General features: G+C 38.8%; 1 protein-coding gene across 2 annotated transcripts; it reads right to left on the reverse strand.

Annotated features, from left to right (window-relative positions):
* Positions 1-10017, reverse strand: meiob (meiosis specific with OB-fold). Of its 2 annotated transcripts, XM_041816279.1 has the most exons (14): positions 9980-10017; positions 9501-9588; positions 9229-9286; positions 8932-9063; positions 7698-7770; positions 7372-7567; positions 6539-6639; positions 6275-6327; positions 5992-6087; positions 5714-5806; positions 874-1018; positions 570-756; positions 375-461; positions 1-293 (listed from the first exon to the last, which is right to left on the reverse strand). In XM_041816279.1, exons 2-14 carry the CDS (start codon positions 9555-9557, stop codon positions 180-182), a joined length of 1392 nt encoding a protein of 463 aa, XP_041672213.1. In that variant the 5' UTR covers positions 9558-9588; positions 9980-10017; the 3' UTR covers positions 1-179. The 2 variants fall into 2 exon arrangements, with proteins under 2 accessions (XP_041672213.1, XP_041672212.1); XM_041816278.1 differs by having other exon boundaries at positions 375-756.
* Between the last annotated feature and the right edge of the window lie 453 nt (positions 10018-10470).

The following is a 10470-nucleotide window of genomic DNA, read 5'->3' on the forward strand; positions in this document are numbered from 1 at the left end:
TACAGTTTTCTATGCATGTTTATAGCTGATTTAAATAAATAAATAAATACATGGATAAATAAACACTCTAGAGGGAACACAAAACTCACAGATACAAGTGAACAATATAACAATCTCTTCAGAACAGTGCTCCACAGCAGGTTAAACAGCCACCTGCTCAGTCACTGTGTGTTTTGAAGTCACAGCAGCTGCAGCAGAGCAGACATGTGCTGTTTCACCTCTCCTGGGTCAGCCAGTGCACAGGCCAGGACCACCCCCCTCATCCCAGACTTCATTCGAGAGGAAGGGAAGATCTAAAGCATATATAATAATGCATTTAAACCATGTGCTTTTATGCCTGAAGTGCATATCAAACAATCAAAAAGCTACCATACCTTGATATGAATTTTGCATCTCTCCAAGAGAAATTTCCATTTCATTGCAGTCCGCCCGTCATCAGTCAAGCTGGTAAACTCCTCTGTCTTCAGCAGATGACATGGGAGGGCTGTTAGTCTAGTTAAACATGAGCTGGAGCAGGAGTTATGCAAAATCTGCAGTAGGTTTAAATCTTTCTGTGAGGTATAACTGACCGAGCAGCCAAGTACTTTCTCAGCAACAGGGCTTCTAAGGGTGCAGGCGTGCAGGGTGCCAGTGTGGTCTGTGAAGTCCACAAACAGATCGAATCCTATGGAGGCTGAAAAGATCTGATCCCTCCCTGGACACAGCTGGTTGCTGCAGCTCTCCGCATCTTCTGTCACCTGAAACTTGCACCTGGAGCTGAGATGACAGAGACAACCTCATAACTGTCAGAAAAGGGAGGTGCAACATCAGATTTGAAGAGTTAACGGCATCTATATAATAAATTACTCACTCTACATGAGTTTTAAAACTTACCAGCGTGTCCTGATGACTTTAGAAACAGAGGAGTCCAGATCAAGCTTGGAGATAAAGCTGTACGTGATGCCAAAGAAAGCTTCAGGAGTCTCCTGGGCTTTTTGCTTCAGCTGGCTCACTGTGTACACGTCAGTGATGGACTCCACTGAAGAGACACAAAGCAGAACCAAAGATTTATTAATTCTTTGAAAAACAGCCAATGATACTGGCAGGGTCATTACAAAATAAATATATCATCTTAACTATAAACCATTATTCAATTTGATCTGTAAGGTGACCATGTCCAATATCAAACATACAGCCATGGACGAAAGTATTAGCACCCCTGGAATTTTTCCAGAAAATACACCATTTCTCCCAGAAATTGTTGCAATAACAAATGTTTTTGGTATTCATGTGTTTATTGCCTTTATGTGCATTGGAACAACACAAAAAGCCGAAGAAAAAAGACAAAATTGACATAACTTTACACAAAACTCAAAAAATGGGCCAGACAAAATTATTGGCACCCTTTAAAAACTGTGGGTAAATCATTTTATTTCAAGCATGTGATGCTCATTTAAACTCACCTGTGGCAGTAACAGGTGCTGGCAATATAAAAATCACACCTGAAGCCAGTTAGAATGTCTAAAACTTGACTCAACCTTTGTGTTGTGTGCCTGTGTGTGTCACACCAAGCATGGAGAAGAGAAAGAAGAGCCCAGAATTGTCTGAGGACTTAAGAAACAAAATTGTGGAAAAATATGAACAATCTCAAGGTCAAAAGACCAGTTCCAGAGATCTTGACATTCCTTTTTCCACTGTGCGTAATATAATCAAGAAGTTTACAACCCATGGAACTTGGGCTAATCACCCTGGATGTGGATGGAAGAGAAGAACTGACAAAAGAATGCAACGCAGGATAGTTGGAATGGTGGATAAACATCCTCAGTCAACTTCCACACAAATTCAGGCTGTCCTGCAGACTCAGGGTGCAAAAGTGTCAGCTCGCACCATACATCGTCATCTGAATGAGATGAAGTGCTATGGCAGAACACCGAGGAGAAACCCACTGCTGACAGAGAGACATAAAAAACCAGACTGGAGTTTGCAAAAATGTACCTGAGTAAGCCTCAATCCTTCTGGGAGAACATTTTGTGGACAGATGAGACTAAGGTAGAACTTTTTGGAAAACAAAGTCATTCTACTGTTTACAGAAAACAGAACAAGGCCTACAAAGAAAAGAACACAGTACCTACAGTCAAACATGGTGGAGGTTCAAGGATGTTTTGGGGTTATTTTGCTGCCTCTGGCACTGGGTGCCTTGACTGTGTGCAAGGAATCATGAAATCTGAAGACTATCAAAAAAATTTGGGCCACAATGTAGGGCCTTTTGTCAGAAAGCTGGGTCTGCGTCAGAGGTCATGGGTGTTCCAGCAGGACAATGACCCCAAACATACCTCAAAAAGCACCAAGAAATGGTTGGAGACAAAGCACTGGAGAGTTCTGAAGTGTCCAGCTATGGGTCTGGATCTAAATCCCATTGAACACCTATGAAGAGATCTTAAAAATGCTGTTGCAAGAAGCACCCTTCAAATCTGAGAGACCTGGAGCAGTTTGCAAAAGAAGAGTGGTCCAAAAATCCAGTTGAGAGGTGTAAGAAGCTTGTTGATGGTTATAGGAAGTGATTGGTTTCAGTTATTTTTCTCCAAGGGTGTGCAACCAAATATTGAGGGTGCAAATAATTTTATCTGGCTCATTTTTTGAGTTTTGTGTAAAATTATGTCAATTTTGTCTTTTTTCTTTGGATTTTTTGTGTTGTTCCAATGAACACAAAGGCAATAAACACATGTATACCAAAAACATTTGTAATTGCAACAATTTCTGGGAGAAATAGTGTATTTTCTGGAAAAATTCCAGGGGTGCCGATACTTTCGTCCATGACTGTAAATACTGCAATCTGAAGCATCTGTAGCAGACTTAGCTCAAAGCTAAATTGAATACAATTTAGTTTATATCTAGTCAATCTAAAAAGCATATCTGAAACATCAGTTGCCCAACGAGCTGCACAGGCTTAAAAATGATAAAAACATTCATATAAACAGAATAAAAAGAGCAATAAAAACATTAAAAATCACATGCAATGGTCAGAAAATGCAGAGCATGGGAGATTTCTTGGTATGCTGGACCAGGACTGAATTTTCTGACTTTATGTACAATTTATGAAATGTCCAATAGTTTATGACAAAGAACGTTTTTGCTATAAACACCCATGTGTGCTGAGCTGATTCTAAGTATTTAATAATGGAATATTTTTTCGTTTTTTGTCATGGAAGAGCTGTTATATTAAAGGTGACTTTCAAGAATTTTAAGCAGGCAGCTTGGCAGCTCAGATGTTAGGGAACTTGACTAGAGTTTTACAACAGTACAAAGTTTATTTAATCACAGGGTGTAGCCTACTCCTCCAGGAAGTTCTGAGCATCCAACACTGAATTCCTTGAATTTTGGGGAATATTTATGAAACTAATTGTGGAGAAAACCCAGTTACAAATACAAAATCACTGAATAGCAATCAAAAAGGAACATAATCTCTTTTATACAGCTCACAGTAAAGTTAGCTTGATTTGGGGATTTGACAGTTGGAGCTATGTAGCTAATGGGCTAAGCTCACAAAGCAGCTATGTAAAATGTGTATTGTTATCTGCACAGCTAAGTAAGCTTGAGGTACGTTCGCTAAAGCTAACATTGAAAAAGCTAACACAGCTATAGATAATGTAGCTAACAGAGCTACATAGCTAAAGTCTATCTCTTTGTAAAATACGTAAATATGTTTTCTACGAAGCTACTTTAACTTTAGCTACATTTGCTAAAGCTAACTTAACTACATTGGTTTACATAGCTAGCATAGTTATGTTAGCTTTAGCTAAAGCAAGCTATTATTTATCTACTTTCTAAAATTGATCTATGCATACTTAAATCCTGGATTAGACCTTTGACCTTCTCCTGTTTATTCATGAAATTTTTCTTAGTCTGTGATGTTTGCAATGTGGTTATTTCATGAATGTAACCGCCAGGCTTTATGAATAAAGTTGAATTTTGAAAAAAGAAACTCGAAAGCAGGAAATATGTTGTGCAAATTGCAGCGCAGCTGTTAATTGTGATGTGGACACACACATTTAACAAAGAAGGATTAAAATAAAAGGTTAGCTGGAAAACAGAGATGAGTTTAAGACACAGTCAATGTGCCTTATAAAATTCAAGACCTCTCGCTGGTAAAAATAAGACTTTTTAAAGTCCTTAAGATGTTTCAAGGATCTGTAGGAAAGCTGACAGTGGTGCCAGAACTTGCAGTGCTTTAAAAACAAATTAAAGAATCTTAAAGTAGACATACTAAGTCATATTTTAACACTTGCATACAATGCTACAATGTTGAGGATCCTTTCTAACCATACCGATTTCATTTTATCAAGAGACATGCGTCTTTCCATAAACCCTGCAAACGAGATTACTGGCCTCCCTAAACAGCTCGTTGCGAGACTTGATAAGAGCTGACGTCAGCTCGTTTTCTGGCTTCCCCATTGGACGGCTCTGAGCATAGATGACTCCCCTCCCCTCCTCCAACAGGTGGCTCTCAGACCTGCCCTCCCTGCAGCTCGTTCTCAGCCACGCCCCCTCCCCATCGCTGTATACACCGCTGCTGTTGTTTGGATTCTTGCTCTCATGTGGATTTATTCCGGTCAACATGTCTTCTAAACTTATTCGTGTTTTTTTGGTTGTGACGATAAATCTACTCTGTATGCGCTCCAGAAGGACGAAAGCAGCAGAAAACAGTGGGAATTGTTTGTCTCATCGAGCCGGCCGCCTGCGAACTTTTTTTCTCTGTGCTCGTCACTTCACCGACGATTGTTTCGTCAATAAAGGACAGTAAGACGCTGATTTGCTTCTAATCTGCTGCGAAAACATGGAGCTGTTCCCTCTGTAAAGATCGCACAGAGAGACTTAGAACCACAAGCTGTAAGTCACTTTATAACATTACTTTAAAACGAGCCATGGGAAGCTAATGTGTGCTAAACTTTTTCATCAGTTGTTTTCATAACTATCCGCCCTTTTACCCAAAACTATGCCATGAAACGTTGTGTACCTTTACATTACTAAGTCTTGACTTGTGCTTATTAAAAGCCCAATGAGTAACTAAGCAAAACTCGGTGATCAGTGGGCCAAGAAAACAGTTCGGCCCATTATTCAGCTCCAAGGATGCTTTGACCAAGCTGGCCAAACAGAGAACGGTAAGGTCACGGACATCGCTGAGTCTTAAAGAGACAGGACTGAAACGGAGCGTTTTCAGCAGCAGGTGAGATCTGCTGAAAATAGGGGTTTTCCTATCACCAGAATAAGAGTGAGGCGTTTTTTTGAGCTGCACATCATAAGTAACTATTCTAAAGGTGTCCCAAAATGACATACTTAAAAGGAAAAAGGGGTAAAATATGTCTCCTTTAAAGCAGATGCTGAAGCTGGCAGGAAGCCAGTGGACTAAACTGGTTTTGTTTCATCTCTGTGAGAAGACATGCGGCTGCATTCTTGACCAGCTATGGGTGACGAAAGACCGATCAATACTGATGTGCAATAAATTACAATAATCCAAATGAGAGACTATAAACATGCTGAAAACTCCTTCAAAGTCGTTTGGAATGAGATAGGGCCTAACCTGCAAATCAGTGAAAAACCTAAGATTGATATTTTTTGGGAATGATGCAGTTCTGTTTGGTGCAATCTGTGGACAGGAAGACAAAATCTGGAAAATCATAAGATCTAATTAGGAACCAAACATATCTGAAAGAGAATATTCCTCCCTGAAACCTACCAGGCATATCTTCAGGTTTCTCATCTTGATCCAGAGCTCCAGACTCAGACACTTCCTTAGCGTAGCTGTACAGCAGGCTGGCCTCTCTAGTGTCTGAGGAGAGATTAGGATTGACAGACAGCAACAAACAGACGCTGTTCAAATTGTAAAACACGAAGATATTTCCCTTCTTGTTTTATATGTGAACCTCTCCAAAAATAGCATTGATACCTTGTGTTTGCATAGTTAAAATTGGTTTCATATCTTATGTTTTTATGAATGGTGCTGTGATGTCTTACCAGGATTGACAGTGATAATGGTTTTCAAGTTAGCAGTTGCTGTCATGCCTTTTCGGAAGCTGTCAAAGCTAATCTTTGCATCGGCTATAAAGAGAACTTTGAATAAAGAATAAAAGTTAAAACAACAGAAAGTAATCCGAAACATAAACACTCTGTTACATCTCAGATATCCAGCTCCGTGTTTCTCCTCAGTACAGTATTCTAATGCGACATGACAGGCTGGAATAACAGTTAAATAAAGATTCATTTTGTGGCTGAGAATGAGCCGCAGCTGTTAACCTACCCGTCTCCTTCGGTATCAGCGCCTGAACGAGCTGAATGGTTTCTCTGTCCCAGCTGTGAGGGATACAGAGGTCAGCAATTGAAAATAAAGTACATGTGGAGTTCAGCAGGTTAATTTGAAGCTTCATGTCACCAGAGAAAATTTATGGTAACTTAAAGATGTACAGTGGTGATCCAAAGGCTAAATGAGCTGGAGCACGGTACAAAAGCAACAACAGCAATAAATCTTTATTCATTTTCCAAATAAGTAACGAGTGTGACGCACCAGACGAGAGGGAAGGAAGAGACGGAGTCATCGAAGAGCTTCACTTCCAGTCGCTGACCTCTACGTCCGTCTGAAGTGGTGAACTCCTTCAGCTCTCCAATCTGCGAATGTAAACGCAACCATATAAAGTTCCAATCAAAATAGCTTGCTTTACTTTGAGAAATGCAGGAACATAAAGTGGCCTCTTTGTGAACTCTCAGCCTTTATGGCTGCTATGGTGTGTAGGAATGCTCAGGGCAAAGAAGCACACCACCATGTAAACACACTAATCAAACAGGCACAATGTAGGCTGTTAGGAAATTCACAAGATATGAATTGATATACTTAATTTTAAACTTGTTTAAACATAAGAAATATTTATCACTGTTGTTAAATGACCTACTCTGTGCTTATCAGGCCTCAGTGACACTCTTCTTGAATGGCTTTTGTAAGGCTAAATCACACAAAAGTTCAACAACCCAGGCCTGCATGATTTTTGCAAAAATATTTTCACAATTATTTTGATCGACACTGAGATCACAGTTATCAGTATTGATTATTTACTGATTCAAGAACTTGTTTATATTGTTTAAGGCTCATTTTAAAAATAAACACCATAAAATCCAAACCAGTTTATAAGCCAAACTTTGAAAGCCTGTTTTCCACCTGCAAAGCATGCTACTGCTTATACAGTGCCTATAAAAAGTATTCACCCCCTTGGATGCTTTACCATTTTATTTATTTTATAAATCAATCATGGTCAATATAATTTGGTTCTTAAAGGTTCTTTGATGTCAAAGTGAAAACAGATTTCTACAAGGCCATATCATTTAAATAATCAAATTTGAGGTTACCGATTTCACTGCTGCCAGGATATTCAGCACTGTGCTGTCCAGACTTTGCCCGTTGGCCAAAATGTCTCCAAGAGAGTAAAAATCTCTGGAGTCCTTGACTGGCAGATGGATCAGAGGCAGAAGCCTGTCGATGGTGTCTGTGTCAGCACACAGATGGACCTGAGAGTGAGTCTCCGACACCAGCAGCCTGTAGGGGCTGAGAAAGCAGGAACAGAATATCATTAATTACACACTGTTGCATCATATAGTATATTACACAGCATTACGACTTGTAGACCTTTCTGCCAGGATCTAAAACACTTTTCTCTTAAAATAGTTCTCATTACCTTGGTGTTGTAGGACAGAATCTGTCTCCTTTCTCTGAATCTTTGCTGGAAACCAAAGGATTCTCAATGGCAACTTGAAAAACGAAAAGAAAATAAACTGTGCATGATCCACTTTTTAAAATCAAAATGTATGACCTAAATGGTTTTGATTCCCCTTGGCCCAAGTTTGATGTTCCTGTCTTGCAAGTCACAAAATAATCTATTTGCCCCTGTTGACCGTTCTCTGAATTTTTCTACTTGAAGCCAAATTTACCTTATCGTCTTCCCATTGTATGAAATTTTCTGCTTCAAGTGCCATAAACAACTTAGAACCCCTACCAGTAAAATAAGATTTTCAAAGATATTTCAGGGGCTTACAAATCCAGTTTAAAACGTTTAAAGCACTGATCATCAACCTGCTGCCTGAGGGCCAAATCAGGCCCCCGAAGATCATTAAATTCAGAAAAGGAGAAAAAGATGTGGTTTTATAAGTATCTTTAGGCTTCAAATGTCTGCAGCTGTTAAACCCACCCCAAAAACGATTAATATTGAAAAAGTATGAGTATGACTTAACATTTGTTTTTACAAAAATTCACTTGTCAGCCGGTACTGGTGAATATATTTGAGATATATATTTTAAAAATGGGTTAAGGCTGGCGGAAATGTGGCAAAAATACCCAGATAAAGTGATGAAAAGGGGTTAGGGAGTGGCAAAAATGGGTAATAAGTAACAAAATGGGTTGGTGAATGGCACAAAAGGGCAAAAATTGGGAGGAAAAAATTGTGAAAAGAGGTTAAAATGTGGAAAAAATTGGTAAAAGTGAAAAAGGGTGCAAAAAGTATCAAAATGGTTTTAAAGTTGAAAAACTGGTGCAAAAACAGTATGAAAAGAGGTTAAAAAAATGCAAAATAGATGAAAAGTGGCAAAAGGGATAGTGGAGTGGTAATAATGGAGTGGCACAGAATGGCAAAAATTTGGGCTAGAGAGGCAGAAGGGGTCAAAAAGTTTAAAAATGAGTTAAAAGTGGCAAAAATATAGCACAAATAACCTGATAAAGTAGTGAAAAGAGGTTGAAAAGTGGCATACAGGGGGCAATAATTGGCAGGAAAGTGGCTAAAAGGGGTTAAAGAGTGGCAAACGTGGTTTAAAAGGGGCAAAAATGATCTTAATGGGATAAGAGTTGCAAATATTTTGCAAAAATGGCTGAATGAAGTAGTGATAAGGGGTTAAAAAGACAGAGAGTGACTTCCTCACCACAGTCTCCGATGCTGAAGCTGTTGGCAAGCCCGATGATGTATGCATCATGTCCCCAGGCGGTCACATTGATGAAGAAGTCATGTGAGTCTCTCACTGTGAAGCTAAATGTGTATCTGTCTTCACCGATATCTGAAATCCACACCAAAATTAGAGAAGCGGGGTGCATTAGTGAGGTGTAATTTATCTATCTTCCAGTAGAGGAGGCTGGTGTACAAGACACTGAGGTGCAGTGTTGTTTGAAGGGTTCATACTCACAATAAAATCCTGGGTTAATGAACCGTCAAAGATACTTACTTTTTCTGTCAGGGAAGCTTTTGATGTCACTTTTACCAATGATTATTCCTGCTAATTTCTGGGGGAGTACACAGAAAAGACAGTGAGCATGCATACAAGTATCAAATATACAGGAATGAACAGCATCCTCTTCAACCAGTGCACAGCCACAGTTACAGGGAATAACTCCTAGGCTTTATTTCACTCCAAATTTGACTAAGGCTTATCATAAAGAAAAACGATATCAAACATAGTGACATTTTCCCAGTTTGAGTACATTCATCCAAACTCACCGGATGGGAAAAGTTGGGATGCAGCTCTGAGATGGCAATATAGGTCTGAGCAGCCATCTCTCTTTCAAGTCTAGAGGTTATTTATGCTCTGTAGAGGAAGGTTTGATAATACAAGAATGAGAGTAAACATTTAAGGTGACATTTACAACCATAAAAATAATGAAAAATGTCCACTTCGCTGAAATAGCCTTACAGCTAACCTGAGACCTTAGCTAGCTTAACTCCACACTCCATATTAACGTGTATAATATTATAATAACTTGTGGAGGCTACATAGTTGGCTAGCTGTGTGAATTGACGCTAATTTGAGCGATTTTTACAACTTTCCTTACTTTTTCAATGTCCAACTTCTGCGTAAAAATGTTTTAATCAACTGGTTTTAATGTAACTTGATTATATATACGTTATTTCTGCTATAGTGAAGACAAACGCCGTTTAATAAGTCAACTTTCACCTTGTTTTCTAAGTTATATGCTTACCGTTGATTTTCGCGCTGTTGCATGCGCCCACAGTCAACGCACGCGACCACAGAATCACAGACGTTGCCTTTAAAGCAGTCGGAAAAATCACGATTTCGTTTCTGCTTATTTAATGAAAGACAGGCGATAAACTTTAGCTCCAAGGCTGTGCTTCATTGATAAGTTTCGGCAATATATTTAATAATATAGAGTATAAGTTAAGTATTTGAATAGACAGCCAAATTTACATCACAAAAGACTTGCAGAAATAATTATCACACTCAAAAATCACACAAATTTCATTCCTAATTCCTGATGAGGTTCCCTTCTAAAATCTCAAAGCTAATTCCCATAAATATACACATATATTTCCCAAGATTTAATTCAAATTCTTAAAATGAACAGATAAATACCCAAAATACATAATTTCAAAGAAAAGTCCACTAAGAAAATTCAAATAAAGTTCCCAAGAATTAAAACTTCCCAAATTTTACATGAAAATGCCTAAAGAT

This window comes from Cheilinus undulatus, linkage group 20, assembly GCF_018320785.1.
Source record: "Cheilinus undulatus linkage group 20, ASM1832078v1, whole genome shotgun sequence".
NCBI classification, from domain to species: domain Eukaryota; kingdom Metazoa; phylum Chordata; class Actinopteri; order Labriformes; family Labridae; genus Cheilinus; species Cheilinus undulatus.